General features: G+C 39.3%; 1 protein-coding gene across 13 annotated transcripts in view; it reads right to left on the bottom strand.

The window, feature by feature from the left end:
- Positions 1–12347: 12347 nt before the first annotated feature.
- fam135a (family with sequence similarity 135 member A) overlaps positions 12348–22346 on the bottom strand; it is a 59041-nt gene continuing 49042 nt past the window's right edge. For 12 of the 13 annotated variants that reach the window (XM_046842663.1, XM_046842659.1, XM_046842662.1 and 9 more), the window contains 6 exons: positions 16561–16652; positions 16364–16461; positions 15356–15507; positions 15071–15181; positions 14859–14972; positions 12348–14734 (listed from right to left, as the gene is read on the bottom strand). In XM_046842663.1, the coding sequence (XP_046698619.1) occupies positions 14529–14734; positions 14859–14972; positions 15071–15181; positions 15356–15507; positions 16364–16461; positions 16561–16652 (773 nt within the window). In that variant the 3' untranslated portion in view covers positions 12348–14528. Of the gene's footprint in view, positions 14735–14858; positions 14973–15070; positions 15182–15355; positions 15508–16363; positions 16462–16560; positions 16653–21082; positions 21216–21339; positions 21437–22346 lie in introns of those variants that run through there. The other variant, XM_046842670.1, reaches the window with a different exon arrangement.

The raw sequence follows: 22346 nt of genomic DNA on the forward strand, positions 1-22346 counted from the left end.
ACCATGATGGGGAATGTACCATCTCTCCCCTTCACTCCCACCGTCATTGACCTGCTCAGCATCTCCCTTCCCAATGACTTCCTCCATGACCTCAACATAATGTTCCTTATACCTTTTATCCCGTTGTAATCTCCTTTTAAGGTGAAGAAGGCGTGTAATAGCTGAGCCTTTGTTGTCAGGCAGGCTGGGTCTGGTTTTGAAGGGCAGAGGCATTTCATAATGTCCAGACACATTTTTCCTTATTCCCTTCTCCAGTATGTTAAGAAATGTGATGTCGTCTTGTGACACAACTTTGCTGTCGTCATTGCCATCTTTGAAGTCAGACTCTAGAATGCGAATGACATCGGTAGGAGTTAACGGAGGTAGCTCTTTAACTGTAATTCTGTGACACAGATGATGTGTGCTCAACACATCCTGAGTTTGTAGTGAGCGCCCTACAATACTCCATCCTAAATCAGTCCTTACAGCATAGGGTTCCTCGTCGTCTCCTAAAAGGACCTTCCTTGGTGCCATAGCTCTTGAGCAGTTGTAGCCAATCAAAAGACCTACTACACAGTCCTTCAGTGGTTGTATTTCATCCACTATTTCTGCCAGATGACTCCATTTTTTAGCCGTCTCACAAGTGGGAATGTGAGAGCGGTTGACAGGTATGCAGTCCTTTGTATAGGTGACCGGAAGATCGACTTGAACTGCAGAACTATATCCTCTAACACGAAGCCCAGAGACACCTTCGCTCGTGATCACCGTATCCCTGCCGCTCATAGTCGTCAACTTCAGTTTCACTGGATACTTGTCAGCATTAAGACCATCACTCACTTCTTGGTCAATGAACGTAGTATCGCTTTGAGTGTCGAGCAGTGCATAGACGAGTTTCTCAGTGGTTGGATCATTTTTGATGAAACCCAGACTGGTATCACCATAGATGTGTTTGATGAGCTTTCACCTGCTACACTGAGTGACGTTGCAGCAGCACTTTGATTTGTTTCTGGTTCTGATGTAGTCCTTTCTCTTTTATAGTTGTCATCATGCAGGGCTGTAGGATGCTTTCCTTTACAGTGGTTACAGAAAAGACGATGACGGCAGTCTCTCACGCTGTGGCGGGTTTCAGGCATCCATAACAGAGTTTCTTCTCCTTTATATATTTGCGTCGCTCAACTAATACCATCTCAGTGAACTTGTAGCATGCGTGTAGTTGGTGTCTATTATCTTGACAAAAAATACATGAAACCTTAACTTTCCCTTGTTCTGACTTGTGTTTTCATTTTAGTGACTATTTGAGTGGTAAACACACTAGCTTTGGTTTTCTTCACATCTCTGAGGTTTCTCTTCTCAGTGATAGAATCTGACAAATGAAGGGCATGGAAGGACGTAATGGGATTGCAAGCAATCTCGGCTTCGTCTGACGTGAATCTAGCAAACTCTTTGAAACTTGGGAATTCTTGATTTTCATTTAGACTTTGCGTGACTTGTCGGTTCCAGCGTAAAGCTGCCCAGTCTGGTAGCTTGTGAACGAGCTTCGATTTTCTTCCCAGTCGTTTAATATGTCGAGACCCTTGACATGAGGCATGGCATCTTGACAAGCATTCAAAAAATCTGAGAAGCGTCTCAGTCCTTCAGCATCCTTCGATGGAATTCTCGGCCAGTTGGTGAGCTTCTCTAAACGCTCTCTGAATAGCGAATGGCTGGCCAAAGCGACGATTTAGTTTGTCCCACGCGTCTTGGTATGCTTCATTGTCATTTCGGTAAAAGTTGCCATCTAAAGCCTGCCGTGCTGAGCCACCAATGTACTTTTTTAGGTAGTATAGTTTTTCGGCTGGTGTGATTGCCCTTTGGTCTATGAGTGAAGTGAATGCTGCCTTCCATTCAATGAATTGTATGGGATCGCCGTTGAAGACAAATGGCTCAGGAACAGGAAGCCTATTTAAGGCTATGTTGTCTTGAAAGAGCTGAGTGAGAGAGGGAATGTCTGTATGATGGGGCGTTGCAACTTGAGAGAGGGCACTGTAGTTACAGGTGTATTCTTTGCTTCCATGTTCCTTTCCTTCTTGAGATAAATAGCATCCTTGTGATCTGTCTCCCTTTCGTAGATCTTCAACTTGGCTTGAGCAGCCCTTATCTCTTTCGCTGCCTGTAATCGCTCCAACTTATGCCTTTGTGCCTCTAGTGCCTTGCGTTGTGCCTCTAGTGTCTTGTGTTGTTGTTCTTCTAGCTCCCTTATAGATTCCTTTTGCTTTTCTTCTTCCAGCAGCATCTGATAATTTGCTTCCTTTACTGCTAGTTCAGCTGCTGCGTCCACGCGTTTTACTATCATGGATGAAGTTATGGAGTAGAGATCGGACTGGCTGTGACTTGTCCAAGAAGCTGCGGATCCATAGACAGACTTTGCATAGTCGTGGAGTAGTTCGTGAAGGCGGTGTCTTTCCTGCGGCTCATCAAACCCGCTTTCCTCATTTATAGCTCTGCTGTATGCAATGTTGATGATTTCTGTGGTCACAGCTTCACACGTATCAACTCTTCTTCTTATGTCGATGGAGGGTGAGTTGAGATTTGAATGTCATAATAAATGTTCATCATGTTATCTTTACTTTTCTTAAGCTCGTGAATGAGAGGCCAGAGCTGACTCTCTGACATATAAGTCTTTAGCTGATCTCTTGCCTTCCTTGCGTGGAGCTTCCACTGTTCGTACATGGCAAACAGCCTTTTCTCTTTTCTCTTGGCCTCTTCATATTGGTGCGCGAGCATCTTCTCTGTAAGATGGTGCGTGCGTTCAGAGCGTCTTGGACCTTCAAGAGCATTATCATCCTTATTAAATTTGTCTTGGAGATCAGTTAGGCATTGTTGTTCAACTTCATTTGTTTCCTTCAGACACGGTCGCTCTGATTGGTCTACCATTATGTGGGTTTCACCTTGTAAATCTTCATGCTGGTAACTAGCCATCTGCTCCTCCACCTCCATCTCATTTCCTGACTGTGACATTATCACTTATAAATTTTAACTCTAATGGCAGAAGAAGACCCCCTTAACTGATAAGAAGCCCTGAATAAGCACTGTATAAACATAAAATATCAGACCATCAATTTAAGCAGCTGACATATATGCATTAACATATAAACACTAGAATTATTGTAAATGTCAGTGTAAATACTACAATGAACAAGTTATCAACAATAATAAATCCAAATGAGAGAAATGTGAATGTTAAATCCTCAATAAACACTGTTAACTAAGTAGATAAATGCAAAATCCAAAAAACAAAATTCTATGTCCTTAATTAGACAAAGTCCATGTGGATGCCTACAGGCATGGGCACAAATATAATCACAGTTTATCTTGTTGCTCTTGTTGCTTAGCCGATGAGTATTAAATGTTCAGTCCGAGAAGCCGTTCATCCGTTGCTCGTCGTATCGTTGTACTATAGTAGATTAATACTCACGACCTTGCATCAATGTCCGTAAGTGTGGTTGTACTTGACCATTGCACCGAAACTGTGAGACTGCTGTCCGAAGTTTCGATGCGGGTCAAGCTCTTACTACACTTACGGTGTATCATCGTGTGACATCACAGGGGGTTTCTTTTGAATGGCTATTCATGTTTATGTTTGTAAGAGCTGATTGTTTTATTTGTTATTTATCTTTTCTTAGTGAAACACCGTAAGAGCTACAGAACAGATAAATAACAAATAAAACAATCAGCTCTTACAAACATAAACATGAATAGCCATTAAAAGAAACCCCTGTGATGTCACACGATGATGTCATAGATGTGGCAGTGACAACAACACATTAAAAACACTTCACAGTTAAATAGATTAACCAAAATATTAATACATATACACATCAAACAAATCAATCATAGTACCTTGTTCCCGTTCCAGCTAGGTGCTTATTTATCCCTTACTTTCCTTAAGAACCTTGTGCTTAATTATCCCTTACTTTCCTTAAGAACCTTGTACGATTTCAGAGCATTTAAGCGACATGACTTTCCTTTACCATGGTGTACGTCACACTAACTAGTGGGGGGCAGAGTCAAAGGATTATACCGTAAGGGGGCGGGGCTAAAAGACAATACCGTATGGGGGCGGAGTTAAAGGACTATACCGTATGGGGCGGAAGAGACCAAACAAAATGGAGCTCAAAATCATTACCTTACTAACTCTTTTCTAAGAGTTAGTTACAGGCGGAGCCTTCCATTTAAAAGCAGCTCCGGAAGGGAAGGGGAGGAAGGAAAGAAGGAGAGAGCTTGTTGTTGTTTGCTTGTTGTTTGCTTGTTGTTTGCTTGTTGTTTGCTTGTTGTTTGCTTGTTGTTTGCTTGTTGTTTGCTAGCTGTCTTGGGTTTCCTAGCTCACCTGGTTTAGGAACAGGTAAGAATGTGCGCGCACCTTCATTCCACCACGTAGGTTTTTGCTATTGTTTAGACACCCTAGTTAGAGGGCAGGTGCCACCCACTGTATTTTCTGGTAGCATAGCCTAGAGTAGTCAGCTAGACTGTTGCTGCTGTTAGTTAGGTTAAGCTTCCCAAAATACAGCCTAGAGTAGACCCTTTTGTTGTGTTCATTTCTTTGGCACTGTCCATGTTCTTTTGCCAGTGTGAGTCTAGTCTTCTAGTTTCTGTGAAACACGCTTGGGATTTGTTTCTTACTTTACTGCACGTGACCATTAAAACACTAACTACTCTGGTCCTGCTTTTTGTTCAAATAGCCCGTAACATCTAACTGGTTATTGTTCCACACTCCCCTAGGCCTAGCCAAGGTGGGAACGTAACAAGTGGGATCTGTTTGAATAGGGATAGATGAGTTGGTTATTGATTTTATGGTTTATCGTGTGTTCTGGTTGACTGTTCAATAGTCATGGCAACCTTTGATCTCCAGCTGTTTGTTGCTTCTCCAAGTCTGGATATTTTTGAAATGTGTCGGAAGGATGACCTATTAGAACTCGCTGCTTACTATAGTGTACCAGTTTCTCGGAGTCTGGTGAAGAAAGAGATCAAGAGTAAGGTTCTTGCTAAGCTTTGTGAATTAGGGGTTCTTAAAATCTCACCACATGTTGATACAACTGAGGCTAGTGGTGTGGAATCCATTGGTGTTGATTCTGGGACTTTGGGTGCAGAGATGGTAGAGCCGATGGTTGAAGCCAGAGCTACCTTACCCCGCTTCGACCTATTTTCTCCTTCTTTGTCTGCAGGATCAAGGGATGAGGCCCGTGCCAAAGTACGCATTGCACGTCTCCAATTGGAGGCTCAAGAGAAAGCAGAGGCACGTAAAGCAGAGATGGAGTTTAGGATAGCTGTGCGTAAGATGGAACTCGAGGTAGATCGGGAAGTCCGATTAAGGCAAGTGGAGTTAGAAGCGATGAAGATCTCTTCAATGTCTACGGCCCACTCGGATAACCTGTCTTCCCCTCCTCCGCCACTGTCCTCTCCGCCTGCACCTCCTGTAAGGCCTGTCCCTATGCCTCGGTCTGCTTACTCTGTCCCAGCCACACCTGCTTTTGATGTTCGCAAAAACATTGTGTTGGTTCCTCCGTTCCGAGAAAGTGAAGTAGATATTTTTTTCGGTGTTTTTGAGCGTATCACTATAGCCTTAAACTGGCCAAAAGATGTGTGGTAAGCTTATTGGAAAAGCTCAGGGAATGTGTTCTTCGTTGTCCCTGGAGGATAGTTTACAGTATGAGGTAGTTAAAACGACTATACTCCGTGCCTATGACTTGGTCCCTGAAGCCTACAGGCAAAGGTTCAGAAACCTTAGAAAACTTCCCTTACAGACCTTTGTTGAGTTTTGGCCCATGGCTTGTTCTTTCGACCCAGTGACTTCAATGAAAATTCAGAGCACAGATGTTCAGTTTGGTGAGTTACCTATTAGTCGATTACAAGTTATTGAGGCTCAAAAGGCTGATCCTAGCCTGGAGAAGTACGTTTCAACTGTGTGTAGTCAGGAAGAGTTGGCAAAATGACCAGTAGCCTATTTTGTAGAGAACAATCTCTTAATGCGGAAATGGTCTCGCATTGATTCGCCTTTTGACAGTGTCTTTCAGATTGTGGTACCTTCAGTTTATAGGCAAGGTGTACTTCAGGTAGCCCATGATCATCCTTGGTCAGGACACTTAGGCATTACAAAAACGTATTTGCGCGTTCTCATACATTTCTTTTGGCCTGCACTCAGGAAAGATGTTGTGCAGTTTTGTCGGTCTTGTCATATTTGTCAGTGTACTGGGAAGCCAAATCAGGTTATTCCACCAGCTCCTCTTTACCCTATACCAGTACTTGGGGAGCCATTTGAGCATGTTCTTGTTGACTGCGTTGGTCCTCTGCCTAGAACTAAGTCTGGGAATCAGTATTTGTTAACAATATTGTGTGCTGCTACTCGGTTTCCAGAAGTGATTCCCTTACGTAGAATTACCTCTTCAGTGGTGGTCAAAACCCTTGTAAAATTGTTCACCACTTTTGGGCTGCCCAAGGTAGTTCAAACGGATCAAGGAACTAACTTCTTGTCCAAGCTGTTTTCACAGGTAATGAAAACACTAAACATAACTCATCACGTGTCCAGTCCTTATCACCCTGAGTCCCAAGGTGCATTAGAAAGGTTTCACCAGACCTTGAAATCTATGTTAAGGAAATACTGTTTAGACACTGAGAAAGACTGGGATGATGGAGTGCCTCTTCTGCTGTTTGCAGTAAGAGAAGCTGTTCAAGAATCTCTTGGATTTAGTCCTGCAGACCTTGTTTTTGGTCATTCTGAACCAAAAAAAGGTCCTTTGAAAACCCTTAAGGAGAAGTTTCTAGTAGATAGTGGTAGGAAACACAATATTTTAGACTATGTAAGCAAATTGCGTGAGCGCTTGCACAAAGCTTGTACCCTAGCCCGTGAAACTCTAGGTTTGTCGCAAGGTCGTATGAAGCAGTGGTATGACAAGAAGGCAGTCTCCCTGAAGTTTCAACCTGGTGACAAAGTAATGGTTTTACTTCCTATTCCTGGTTCATCCTTGTCTGCCAAGTTTTCTGGTCCATACTCGGTTAAGGAAAAACTTAGTGACACTGACTATGTTCTCTGCACCCCTGACCGAAAACGCAAGACACAGGTTTGTCATATTAACATGCTGAAAGAGTATCACGCCCGTGAAGGTGTCTCTAGAGAGGACTTGTGTGGTGATGAGGCAGTTTCCGCTGGCTTGGTAACTGTAACACATAGTAGTGAGGCGCCTACTGCAGATTCAGATTCAGATGGGTTGGTTGTACGTGCACCACAAACCTTTTGTCAACTCTTAAGCTCCGATATTTTATCCACCCTCTCTTCCTTCCTAGGTCATTTGCCTGACCCCCAGAAAGCCGATATTGAAAACCTCATTAGTTTGTTTCCAACAATTTTTCAAGATGTTCCTTCTCAAACAACAGTCTTACAACATGATATACAAGTTACCACCACTGCACCCATTAAACAACATGCCTATCGAATCAATGCGACTAAGAGAGAAGTTATGAAAGGTTAAGTACTTGTTGGAACATAAGTTGGCCAAACAAAGTTGTAGCCCTTGGAGTTCACCTTGCTTATTAATTCCTAAACCTGATCATTCATACCAGCTGTATACCGATTATAGACGTGTTAATGCTGTTACAGTCCCCAATTCTTATCCCTTGCCAAGGATAGATGACTGTATTGACAATGTAGGTTCAGCTCGTTTTGTGTCAAAATTGGAATTGCTTAAGGGTTATTTGCAAGCACCACTGACTCCTTGTGCCGCAGACATTTCTGCTTTTGTTACCCCTGACAGTTTTCTGCAGTATACAGTTATGCCCTTTGGACTTCGAAATGTTCCAGCTACGTTCCAGCGTCTTATTTATATTGTGTTGGCAGATGTTCCTCACTGCTCAGCTTATCTAGATTACCTTGTTATATATACCAGGGACTGGGCCACACACTTAGATGTTCTGGAAATGGTTTTCAAAAGACTGGAACAAGCATCATTAACATTAAACTTGGCCAAATGTGAGTTTGCCCAAGCAACCGTTACATACCTTGGCAAGCAAGTAGGCCATGGACAGGTCCGTCCAGTAGATGCTAAAGTGACTGCCATATAAAATTGTCCTGCGCCTTCAATGGGTAGAGTTACGGACATTTCTTGGTATGGCAGGATACTATCGTAGTTTTTGTAAAAAAATTTCTACTGTTGTTGCTTCCCTTACGTCCTTGCTTAGTGCATCCAAACCCTTTGTTTGGACTACAGATTGCCAACATGCTTTTGACAGTGTAAAGGCTATGTTGTGATTCACCTGTACTTGCAGCTCCAGATTTTTCTAAACCTTTTAAGCTTGAAGTGGATGCAAGTGTCATAGGGGCCGGAGCTGTGCTGTTACAGGAGGATGCCTGTGGAATTGACCATCCTGTATGTTACTTTTCACGTAAATTTAGCAAACATCAGGCAAAATACTCTACAATGGAACAAGAAGCTCTAGCATTGTTACTAGCTTTACAGTTTTTTGAGGTATATGTTGGTTCTGCACCTCTACCAATTATTGTGTATACCGATCACAACCCTCTAGTCTTTTTGTCCCGTATGTACAATCAGAATCAAAGGCTCATGAGATGGTCATTGTTAGCCCAGAACTACAACATTGAGATTAAACACAAAAAGGGTTCGGAAAATGTTGTTGCTGATGCCCTGTCACGAGTTTAAACATTGTATTGTATACTGTTTTGTTATTTTCGCAAACAAGTTTGCTCTTTGGGGTGGGCGTGTTACGTGTCTGCTATTTTTTTTCTACTCTTCCCCCTCCCTCCTTTTCTTCTGCACTTTACTGGCTATAGGTGGAGGTACCGGGTAGTTGGAATGGAGGCCTGGGGAAAATAGGACCAATGATGAGCAAGAGCCGACCAGAGGAGGTGGAGCCTTCCATTTAAAAGCAGCTCTGGAAGTCCCCGGGAGGGAGGGGGAGGAAGGAAAGAAGGAGAGAGCTTGTTGTTTGCTTGTTGTTTGCTAGCTGTCTTGGGTTTCCTAGTGCACCTGGTTTAGGAACAGGTAATAATGTGCGCACACCTACATTCCACCATGTAGGTTTTTGCTATTGTTTAGACACCCTAGTTAGAGGGCAGGTGCCACCCACTGTATTTTCTGGTAGCATAGCCTAGAGTAGTCAGCTAGACTGTTGCTGCTGTTGGTTAGGTTAAGCTTCCCAAAATACAGCCTAGAGTAGACCCTTTTGTTGTGTTCATTTCTTTGGCACTGTCCATGTTCTTTTGCCAGTGTAAGTCTAGTCTTCTTGACTCTGTGAAACACGCTTGGGATTTGTTTCTTACTTCACTGCACGTGACCATTAAAACACTAACTACTCTAACCTCTGGTCCTGCTTTTTGTTCAAACAGCCCGTAACATCTAACTGGTTATTGTTCCACACTCCCCTAGGCCTAGCCAAGGTGGGAACGTAACACTCTCATTTCTCCTGTTAGCTGATTCACTGCTCTATAAAGTCCTCCATTATCAGTCACAGAGTGAACAGCAGAAACTCCATCCATATTGCCATAGGCATTATTAACAGGCATGCAATCAGTCTTTATCGTGTCCCTAGCCATTTCACACCGGCCGGCAATTATCACAGCTTCCTCCAAGTCCGTTGCTTTTCCGGCTTTTCCTCTTTCTGCACCTTGTCCCCATATTCTGGAAAAGCCTCATCCACTAACCTGCTGATCTCCGCCACATACACCTCCAAACTTTCCCACAGAGCACAAGGGCGAGCTGACAGGCTGACTCTGAAATGATCCATGAACTGTCGCTGCCCAAAAGCCTCCTTGAGTCTCTCTTTCACCACTGTATAATCTGCTTAAACAGTCGCAGGAATGCCGCGTTGCTCAAGCGTGTTGGCAGAATTCTCACCAGTTCATAATTATAGGACGCAGCGCCATCTCCCTCAGTTAGCGCTCGGACCGTGACCTCGAACTGCCGCGCCGAACATAGAAAGCTCTGCTTCTCGTCACCGGAGAACAGCAGACACTTTAAGCACCACCAAGTGCGCATGTCCCTTACCTATCTATGGCAATCCCCGAGAGGAAAAATGGATTATACACACATTGAGCACCATTCAATCCAGAATTAGTATAGCATAACAAAATTAAATAGTCTGTTACAGTACAAACAAAGTTTGTCCGTGATGCCAGATAATCGAAGGCCAGATTATCTTACCGGCTCCAAGATGACTCTTGCCACCCTGCTAGCTTCTGCTTCTCTTCCAGACCCCTGGTCTGCTCTGCCTCCATAGTTACCTGGTTTGAACTCTGGACTGTTTTTCAGGTTTTGTTTCTGCTCTGCCCATCATGGTTCTGTTTGCCGGCTTTTGATATATTGGACTGTTTTTTCGGTTTTGGTTTTGTCTCTGTGCATTGCCGTTTGCCTGTTTTGACCCTGGACTGTTTTTGGACTTTGTTTTTGCTTTGCCCCATTGCTCTGTTTACTTTTATTAAAGCCTGTAATTTCCTGGATCAATTTCCTGTACTCTTCTTCCTGTTCCCTCCTGATACAACCTACAATAAGTGTCGTCCAAAAACTTCTGCATGTGGCAGGATTGAGTTATTTCGAAAATCCCACGTGTACAGGGTGAACAGAGTTTTGACGCTGCTCTGCTGCCCTTCATTAGGTCCCACAGTGCATTTCCTTATGATGAGGACATGCTTAATGTTTTTTACCCCAGTCTACATCAGTGGTCTAAGCTGCGTGTGAGAATATCGAAATGTTTGAGGCAGGGGCGTAGATTACACAGGGGATATGTCCCACGTACTTTTTATAAAAAGTAAATTCGTCCCCCTCGTTTTTTTTAGTGGAGAGTGTGTGTGTTGAGGTTTTAATGGAGCAATTTATATAAATGCAGAGTGATTTAAAATTCAAAGAGACAAGATAGTCTATACATGATGTTCACGTATCCATGGCAATCAGTCACTCACTTGTCACGCGCCCTAGTACTGTAGCTCGAGTCGCATCCGCGGTCCCAGGCATGATCCAACATTCGTTGCTCAAAGCGGCAAAAAACCGCTTCACTCCTTTTTTTTTTTTTACAAAAAAGTCAAGCAGTGCAAGTTGGCATATTATATCCAAATTGTATTGCACAATGTTTAGTAACTCTGCCTGTTGCTTTTGTTGAATAATAGCAAGTTTTAAAGGATTTAAAGGATTATAAGGAAAAATAGCTGCTCAGACAAACTTTCACTTTTTTCTGTGTATTTTCCTTAACTCTTTTATAGATTGGAGCGAACATCACAAACACTTTTGGCAGTTTTAAGTAGCTTTACATATTGAGATATGTTAGCTTTAACACTGTGTAAAAAGCTACTACTTTTTAAACAAACCAGCCAGGAAGCTTAAAAGAAGTGACACTATGACTTGTTTTATTCCTGAAACATGGACTGTAGAATAGAACAAAATGAAGTATTATTTGAATGTGCAAGTCTCCATTACTGTGTGCCATGTACTGTGCATAAACACAATACAATTTGAAATATGTAAACAATAAACTCTTAGTACCATCATAAGGACATCTTTGTACTTTATACTCAAAAAGGTACACATTACTACCTTAGAGTACCAGTGTGTACCTTAATGTACAACTATACATTTTTGGGGTAAAACAAAGATGTCCTTTTAAGGGTACTGTCCCAGTGGCAAACTGTTGTATTTCTTTTTTCTGTTTTATAATCATAAAGCATATAAAGCAAAAAATTATGGTTAAAAATAAAACATGTCAATTACACAACAGTTAACTGAAAAGAAAAGGAAAAAAAAAAAAAAGGTGACACTAGATATTTAGTCCCCCCACTTTTGAAATGATGGCTACACCCCTGGTTTGAGGTGATCAATCAAATGGATTTAGGTGGGATTTCCTGTTCACAAACCGCTCACTATGCTTCTGCTCATTATGTATGTGAGTTAAGATGTGAGCTAAATATCTAAAGTGTAATATTTCACAAATGTGTTACAATATAAATTTGGCAGCGGAGGCGTGGCCAAGCGCCGGTTTGTGAATGGAGGGCGAGGCCTGGAGCAGGTAGACACTGGAATAAAACACATAAAGGGGATTATGACTGTGTTCTCTCTCTTGCAGTGATCAGAGGGAGCATTTAAGGAGGAGCAGGAGGATGTGTGTGGGAGTGTGTGCCTGGGAACGTAAGGCTGCGGCCCTGAGCACAGATCTTATAAAAATAAACAATCTCTTGATTTTGAACTGTCCTGTCGTGGTCTTCCTTTCCCCGAACCATTCGCTCTCCCACAGTAAACATTAAACATGTGACTTATTCAAATCTGCAAACATTCACAAGATTTATGTAATACAATGTTATTTTCAATGTGACAAGACAAGAAACATTAAGGGAGCCATTAAGACATGCTGTTTGGTTTATTAAGACAATATAATAAAGACTGTTTCCTTGCTTTCTTGAGAAGTCAGCAAATTCACTTGTGTTAAAAAAGCAGAAAAGTTATCCTCAGATTTTATTTAGAACATGGGTCATTTTGTGTAGATCATGTTTAAAGTTTTGTTTTAGACAGCATTTTATAGAAATAAAAATATTATTTGCAATTCTAGTTCAGATTTAAAATGCTGATACTTGCCTGGACCAAACTGGACCTTCAGCCTTCTTCCTCACAGCACCATGCTACCTCCAACCCTCTAGAAATGCTCGAAAGGTCTTACCATCTCACATGGTACAAGGAAGTAATGCAATAAGACTCCTCGGTTCAGGCATGTGGGTAGATGATTCTCTTGATATCAGAACAGCCGAGTTTCTGGCAGTTGTAAAACAATAACTAATGACCCCCTTCTTTAATCATTTAGTTTCTTTGACTATTGGTATTTCTAATTTATGATCTATACCACCAGAGGTCTACCTTACATTTTACTAAATGAGAATGTATGCAAACAAAATATGAAAAGAAAACACAAAAATAAGAAAAACTAAAATCAAGGATTAGAAAAACACATTGTAAATTTAAAACGAACACAAAAGGCCACATTGCAAAAACAAAAACAAACAATACATTTCAGCAACTAAAAAAGGAAAACAGAAATTGAATTGGTTCATTCATTAAGGGCTCATAAAACACAGGAAGTGAAATTAAGGCAGTCCCTTGGTGGTTTAGTGGAGGATTGTTCATATTGTCTGCTATATAATAAAATTAAGAAAATCTGAACATTGGAAAAGACTATTTGCATATAAACAAATTAAACAAACACGTAGTAATGTGCCTTTAGATACACGTATGTAAACTGGCTGAACAAAAATGGCCCCATCTTCTTCAGTGTCCAACAAATATATTTGTCAAATTATGGCCATTACTACAAACTAAAACAAAAAGGTACAATAAATAAGCTATAGAAAAAGAAAAAAAAAGTCTGTGTACATACTTATATTTTCTATATATTTTATATTTAACAGTAAAAAACATTTAAGCTTAGTAATAAAATGTCAATTACCTGGTTTTACTAATTGGATTTGTCTATTTTAAAGACAGATGGAATCAAATAAATAAATCATTTTTTTACTTTTAGCTTCTTGAACAACCATGTTGGAAAACATATCCTGTGCTTGTGGACCTCAACCCCATTGAAAATCTATGGGATGTGCCAGATAAAACTTTATGCAGCAGCCATTTTCTCCCATTAAAAGAAAAGAAAAAGGTGGTCAAACAAAATATCAAGAGTGTGTGATCTTTTTTTTTGCCCAGGCAGTGTACATTATTTAAAAAAAAAAAAAAACATTTTGAAGGTACTGAAAATACAAAATCTTTAATTTATTTTATTTAATGATATTTAGGTCTATTATAGAAAAAACATTTTTGGTGTATAATAAAATTTACGTTTCATTTACATTTCTTGCTTATATGCATAAATTAGCACCCAATAACAAATTAAACTTTGTTCTCTTAAATATAAACAAAAAACAATAAGTTATGAATTTTTTAACTCAAATGAAACAAATAAAAATTACTTTAGAATGTGGACACCTTATGTAAAATGCTAACATGCTATGTTGTTTTACCCAACACCAGGCTGGGACAATTCGTTGTGCATGACTTTGCAATGACAAGTCATATAAAACCAAAGCAAAGCACAAGGCTGTTTCAACAAAATGTGTGTAAATTTCTGATTGAAAAAATATCTAATGCAGTCTGGATAGTAGATACTCCTGATACATTTAGATTGTGTTAAACATTCACAACAAAACTGGCCCTTTAGTAGGTTATGACAAACATGTTAATTATTTATAATTCCAGTTCTGTGTTGACAAAGTTTAATAAAAAAACATGTTTTCCTTTAGACATAAAAATATGTTTAACTTAAATAACACTGAAACACATGCAACATATGTACAATTAACTATTTCCATGTTGAACAGAATACTAAAAAAGAATTATAAAAAAAAAAAATGGCAATACAAAAAATATGTATACTACATTTATGATGAATAAAATCTAAATATTAAGGAGAAAATATAGGTCATTGAGAATGCTATTTTAATGTTTGGAGGTATTTGTGCCATCACTGTCTGTCCTAACCGGCTACTGAAAAAACTTTAGTCCAGCTACCAGGAAGAACTTCTCCAGGAATATTTCAGAATCCAGAACAGCAATATGGGCTGCCCGGCCTATTAAAGAGTTGGCTGTGTTGGGCAGTGCATGCACGACATTGTAGCGCACCAGGTTACAGTCTTTGTTCTGGAGCACCGGTACTAGTAAGTTCTCAATCATCTCAGTATAGACTGGCCCTGGGGATTAAGATTCATTAATAGTAGAATGTAGCTTGAATTGTCTTTTGCACAACAAGGAACAGCATTTATTTGTAGACACCAATCTATCATTCTTAAAATATGAGAGAAATGCTAGCCTCACCCATCTGCTTGTCTTTTAAGGCTGTTTTGCACATCTCAATGCGAGCAGAGTGATAGGGCACGTAACGGTCCTGCAGAGAGCCTACAAGCACCACATTTTTGAAAAATTGAAGACCTGTACAATAAAGATTTCAAAAAAATCCAGTCAGTTAAAAACAAAAACAATAGAAAACAAGCTGTTTATGTGACTAGGAAACAACAAGCAATACTTACCAGCTTTCTTGCTTAGTTTGTAGAGAAACGTTTGCCTGGGATCTGAGTGATCACGGCAAGTCAGCTGCAAAAGAGAGCCAGACTTCTTCCATTTTTGCATGAACCACAGTCCTGAAGAAAGAAGTAGTTGTCACTCATCAAATTTAGAGCAAGCCTTAGACTGTAAAAGTTACAATTCGTTTGAGGAAGAGAAACTTTTCATAATATTCTTTTGATAATTCTAACTGATACAATGGCATTTTCTGCTGTGTTCAGTGCACTGGTGTACTGAAGGTCAACTTGTACCAGTATTGACAAGGGCTGAGCTGTTGTAGAGGGTTCCAAGATGTGGTCCAGACAGTGAAAGGAAGGTATGAAGTCTGTTAAGATAACACTTAAACCTGGGCCTTGTCAACACAGAGCGTACGATTAGATTTCCCAGAGAATGACCCACAAAGCTGGAAAACGGAAGAAATCACAGATAATGTGAGTTATTATTAAAATGTAATCGTTACAGTAAAACCCCGTTGTACGAGCAACCTATAGTACGAGTAAACGGAGATACGAGCAAACTCGCTCGCAAAATTGTACCCTGTTTCAAGAGCAAATTTCGAAGTCACGAGCAAACTCATGCTGCCGGTTCCCCCGTTTTCGGCGGAGGGTCGCATCAGTCACTTAGTTGATGACGTATCACTCGGTCGTGCTCGTTGTTCAGTGCAGCAAAAACGTAACTTTCTTTAGTTTTATATTTTTATTTCACTAGAAATCTTGTAAAATGTCTCCCAAGAAAATCAGTGATGGTGCTGTGAAAACGAAAGTAAATAGAATTACCATGGAAACCGAGAAGGTTATGAGCGTGGTGCGTCTCACACTCGCAATCAACCACTACCACATGAGTCAGTGTTAAATTATGTTTACATTACGGTAATTTGCGGTGTATTTGTTTGTTAAAATAGGCTACAAATACTTTTAAGTGCAAAAATAAGCAATCGAACGAGATCTTGGAACGGATTAAATCACTTTTACATTAATTCTTATGGGGAAAATCAGTTCGACCTACAAGCAATTTTCAAAAACGAATTATGCTCGTACAACGGAGTTTTACTGTATTATTATAATGGCTTTGAAAGACATACAGTGACAGCAGGACTAACAGTCAATAATATAAGAATTAACCTAAACATTTAGAAATGCATCCACAAAATGCTGAACAGACCTTGGAAAGTGAACCATACTCTTTAAACAACAAAATATTTGTAAATGTAACCAAATGTATGGATGTGAATATCTTTGCATCTTTTAAAAAAAAGTTACCTTATTTTAGAAACGCTGAGATTGTAGATTTGAATATATTGTACAATTTCATCCAAAAGTCGATCAGTCATAGAATCAAAGTCAGCAAAAGTGTCATTCTGAGATGGTAAAAGCCAGAAAGACAGGACATGTAATTGTTTATTTTTTTGCAAAACAATAAAAAACATTTAAGCTCTTGGTGAGAAATAATCAGTCACCTGGTTGCGCTCCGACATTAAGAAGTCTATGCGAGCTCCAGGCAATCCCAGCTCTAGGTAAGTCTTCACCAGCCTTAAATCTGCACTGTTACCTGTTGTTTGAGTGGAGGAAATTATTGTTAAGTTGTGTGTGTGCGCGCGCGTGTGTGTGTAAGCACAGTGCCAGTCAAAAGTTTGAATACACCTTTTCAGTTTTTTTTCTTTTTTTTTTTCTTCAAGATAATACGACAATAAGACATCAAAACTATGAAAGAACACATATGGAATAAAAATAAACATATACAAAGTATACAAAACGTGTTAAAACCCAGTCAGACCCAAAACTTTTAGTCACTTTTAATATACCCCCAAGTGCAGTTTTCAAAACCATCAAATGCTATGATGAATTGCTATCATTATATTTTTGTATACTGTTGTGTCTTTAAAAGGGTGAACAGAACATTCCTCAATCTGTGGTTCCCACTGTGAAGCATGGAGGACATGTGATGGTGTGGAGCTGCTTTGCTGTTGACATTTGGTAATTTAGTAAAAAAAAATTAGGGCACACAACCAACATGGTTACTACAGAATTTTTCAGTGTCATTCCATCACAGAGGAAGGAAAGGGGGATAGCAAGAAAAGCAGGAACTTGAAATTTTGCTCTGAGATGAAAGCAAACCGATGTCTGTAGATAGCGATAACTTCTCTTTTGTATACACCTTTGCATTTAACCTTATGTCCACCCCATTAACCTGCTGTTATTACCGGTTTCAAACACGCCGTGTGGGCAGGTAGTTTGGGTGCGTCTCTAGAAATACCCATGTAAAGATTTTCTGTTTAGGCACACTAGGGTTAGAGGTGAGTTTTGTGTTTTGTTTTGGCACCATCACTGAGTCCTACATGATTCACCATGGCAATGTTTAAGCTCATTGAGCCTGGTTGTTTGTTTCTCTTTTGGTTGTATATAGTCCTGTCTCTAACTCGTATATTTGTATTATACACGGGGTAGTAAAGCGAAACTAAAACTAAAACTGGGTCTCGTTTATGTGCTTTCTTCCATATCATAATCAAATCATATCTCATACATCATAAATATATTAAATACCATATAAAAATACCATAAAATCACAAAAAAATAATTACAGCACAAGAAAGTTTAAATAAAAATGTTTACGTTAATATATGATAAAAAATTTGTTAAACAGCTCATTAAATGAATTGACTTCATAAAACAACCTTCTGTGGTTATTATAAGCAGGACAGTCCAACAAAATATGTTTGACAGTAAGAGGAATGCTGCAGTAAAAACACTGAATAGGGTCTTCACCTTTCAGCAAGTAATCATGTGTCAGTCTTGTATGCCCGATTCGACATCTGGTTAAGATTACTTGATCAAATCTTGTCTTTAAAGGTATTAAAAACCTGTTAGTAATTTCAGGGTGTATTTCATACAGTTTGTTATTCGTCCATGTATTCCATTCTTCTTGGCACTTATTTAGTATATAGACATTGATAATAGGTTTATACTCTAAGGGAGGAATTTGGCATCTAGTCACAGTCTGCTTTAAAGCTTTCTTAGCAGCTGCATCAGCTCGCTCATTTCCTGAAAGTCCAACATGTCCTGGAATCCAACAGAACATTATATTATAGAATTGATTCTGCAGATGATCAACTTTGGTTAAAATACTATCAATCAAAGGATGGTTATGTTCCAAAGATTCCATTGCTTGAAAGCATGATTTAGTATCCGTTAACATTAGTGTTCTTCTGTTGGAAATTTTCAATATGTTCCAAAGCCAAAAGCAAAGCACGGGTATCAGTTGTGAAAATTGAGCATTTGGAATTGGAATTCTATACTGTTGCTGACCAGTCACCATCGCTGCAGCTACACCATTGTCCGCCTTTGATCCATCCGTGAATATTGGTAAGTGTAAGGAGTACTGACTTCTAATGTCCATATACTGCTGTCTATAAACATTCGGATGAGTCACACCTTTTTTCTGATGTCCTAAATCCATATTGATTACAGGCTTATTAAAGTATCTACTAGATAGAAAATTTACAATGAAGATAGGTAGTCTTCCTCTATAGCCCATTTTATGAAGATCTTTCAAAATCCCATACCTCCATGCTGTATCATATGCTTTTTCTAGATAAAAAAAGACAGCAACAACATGTTCTTTCCTGATGAAACCATCTCTGATGTACATTTCCAGTCATATTAGTTGGTCCAGTGTGCTCCTACCACGTCTAAATCCACACTGGTAGTCGGTTAATTGTTTCCTTGATTCCAGTATCCAAACAAGGTGGTTGTTAATCATTCTCTCCATGGTTTTACACAAGCAACTTTTCAGGGCAATAGGTCTAGAGTTATTTGGATCAGTGTGATCTTTCTCTGGATTAGGTATAGGAATTACTGCTGCTTCTTTCCAAGAATCCGGTATTTTTCCAGAAATCTATACAGAGTTGAAATTATCCAATAAAAGAGACAGTGTAAAGTAAGTGCTTTAAAAACTGATAATGGATTTTATCTGGGCCAACAGCAGTATCATGTGAACATTTTAAAGAGCTTATTCATTCTTCCATTTTGAAGGGTTGATTATATACTTCCTTGTTATCAGAACAAAAACTCAGTTCTTTATATTCTTGCTGTGCTTGTCTTAATTGAAATTCAGGGAGGCAATTCTCTATTGATGGGTTCTTTTCAAAGTACTCAGCTAATGTATTCGATATATCCATTTCCCTTGTCTGAAGTGTCTCTTGTTTTTTAATATGCTGTATATAAGATTCACTTTCCATGCCTTTCATTTTACGTATCATGTTTTCCAAACCCTCTTCGTGGGAGTATAACAGGTTAAACTTGATACAAATTGTCTCCAACTCTGTGTCTTTGCTTGATTTATAACTCTACGAGCTTGAGCTCTGCAAATTTTAAAACGCATCAAATTAGTATTTGATGGGTGTTTATTAAAAAAACGTTCAGCCTTTTTGCGTGTTTTAATAGCTTTTTTACATTGTTCATTGAACCATGGATTAGCTTATTGTGAAGTTTTGTTGATGTCTTCGGAACTGTTTCATTTGCAATATCTATTAACTGCTGAGAGAACGTTTCTATGGAGTATTGATTGTCTTGGTTTGCAAGAACAAACCTTTTCCAGCACATAGTCTGAAAAGAAAGCCAGTCTGCTTTTTTAAATTGACACCTTGAAGGTCTATTTTGAATATTCATTTGTGGAAATGTGATAAGTGGAAAATGGTCACTCCCACAGAGGTGAAGATGTGTTTTTGTTCCATCATTTAGTAAACACAAATCATTGTCTTCTATAAAAGCTTCCATTCTTTTTCCTTTGACATCACATCGGTCTCCTCCCCATAAAGTATTATGACTGTTAAAGTCACCCATGAGTATATATGGCATTGGTAATTGCGAGACAAGTTTATCCATTTCTTGTGGTAAAATACTTTCATACGGGGGAATGTAAATAGAGCATATTGTTATAATTCTGTGAAGAGTAATTTGAACTGCTACGGCTTGGAACTGGGTATCCAATGCTATATGACTGAATTATATTGTTTTTCACCAAGACGGCTAATCCTCCAGAAGGCTGGTGGAGATTTGGTCCATACGCACTGTACATTTTTTAATTTTTAAACCTCCAGGCATCTTATGGAGATAAGTGGGTCTCCTGAATACAATAAACAAGTGGACCTAGATCCGCAGTTAAATGTTGTAATTCCACAAGGTTAGTTTTTATACCTCAACAATTCCACTGAATTATATGGTTACTTATCCTCAAGTGGGAAAGATGGAAGCAGGTCCTTTGTTTTTACACTTAGGGGAGAGACTTCGACTACGACTAAGCACAGTCTGAGTCATTTCAATGTCTCTTGGATTATCATTTTCCTGAGATTGCTATATATCTTGATTTTAACATTGAGTTACTGTGCTTTGGGATTTTCTATTCACTCTTGAATCTCTTTGTTCCATTTGTAAATCTTGAATTTGCTTGGTTTGAATGTACACGTTCTTTGTTTTTTGGGAATTCGAATTCTTTGTGCTGCTTATGTCTTTGGGTTAATCTGTAGATATCCAAGTTAGATCTGCCTGACAACTAGTGGCATGCATCTTTGGTATAACAACAGCAGAATAAGACTTATTCGAGGTAAAAGCAGGGAGTCCTTCAACTAATTTGCGAGCTTCAATATAGCTCAGATTCATTGTGTGTTCCATTTTCTCTATTTCCTTCTCTTTAATCCAGATGGGACAATTTTTTAATGAAGCGGCATGATCTCCAAGGCAGTTTTTACATTTAGAGGGTTTTGCAATTTTGGCAAGCCGACTTATTCTTACATCCTGCAGAACCATGACCGAATTTCTGACATTTAAACATCTCAGTGGATTTGGTATAAATATATCCACAGTGACAAGATTGATTCTTTCTGGTGGTTGAGGTTTACTAACAGTTCAGAGGTTATATCTGCTTCATCCATATCTTGCAGTTCTCTGGTACGGATTACACCTTTGCTATTGTTCAAAGAATGACTGAAAGCTTTCATAGCAATTCCAGTCAAGGTTGTTGCTTGTAGTAAAGTTGCTTTCCTAGCACATTCCACCAAAATTTGTCCAGAACGCAGCTTCTTGATATCTTTGACTGCTCCTGCAATTCCAGTTATTTCTTTTTGGAGGGAAAAAGGAGACATTTTGGTAAGGAACATGTCTTTAGTTAGTGACTATAATAAAATAAATCTTTGCCAGTTTTCGTTTTCAGAGGAGAAAATAAAATCAGTCTTTAGTCCAACCTCCAAATCTTGGTCCAGTGATCGTTTTTTGGTGTTTTGTTTGCCATGTTAGAAGAATATTTGTTCATCATCTCTGCTCCTCTCCCACCTCCGAGTCCTACAAGGGGATGCACAGAGCCGCGGACATCCACCAGATGTACATCAAGGATACAGAAAGGGTACACTTGAGCATATAAACACAAGGTCTACATTACTCAATTGACCCTTCACCAGCACCTTCTGGAAGAAGCGAATTATATAGATGATTGTAACCCAACCTATTCTGATTGGAATGGGCCTTCCCAACCTCTCGTCTGGTTGAAGTAGAAGCCAAAGTGATGTGATGGATAAGTGGTAGTCGCAACAAACCAAAATCCTCAAGCACCAGGATCTATTCCTCCAATGACACCATTTGTCACCTCCTACAATCAGCAAAGGGGTGCTGGGGACCTATTCTACCCCGGGTTCCCACAGGGGGCTTTCATCCAACAACCATCACAAAAAAAAAAACATGTTACTTCCCCTACCCTAGACATAAAAAGGGGAATGTAACAGAGAAAGAGTGCAAATGCTACACTCAAAGCAAAAGGTGGACACTTAGAACAATCAAAATGACAAAACCTATTCTGTGTTTAATACATAATTCCATTGATGTTCTTGCATAGTTTTCAATATGAAAGTACAATGCTGAAGATAATAAAAATAAAGAAAAAACACTGAAGGAGATGTGTACAAACATTTTCAATGTCATGATATTTTTCTGCATCCTCTTTCTACAACCCCAATTTAAAAAAAGGTGAAACGCTGTGTACAATGTACGGTGACAAAACACATTAACAAATCCGAAAACAAATTAACAAATTAGAAAATACTAACAAATCCGAAAACACAATAACAAATGCAAAAAAAACAAAATAACAACTCCGAAAACAAATGAACAAATCCAAAAACACAACAACAATTCAGGCAAAGCGGAAAAGGTAAGTATGGTTTGTGAATGGAAACCATACCTACCTTTTCCGCTGTCA

The sequence above is a fragment of the Silurus meridionalis genome, chromosome 28 (assembly GCF_014805685.1).
Source record: "Silurus meridionalis isolate SWU-2019-XX chromosome 28, ASM1480568v1, whole genome shotgun sequence".
NCBI classification, from domain to species: Eukaryota; Metazoa; Chordata; class Actinopteri; order Siluriformes; family Siluridae; genus Silurus; species Silurus meridionalis.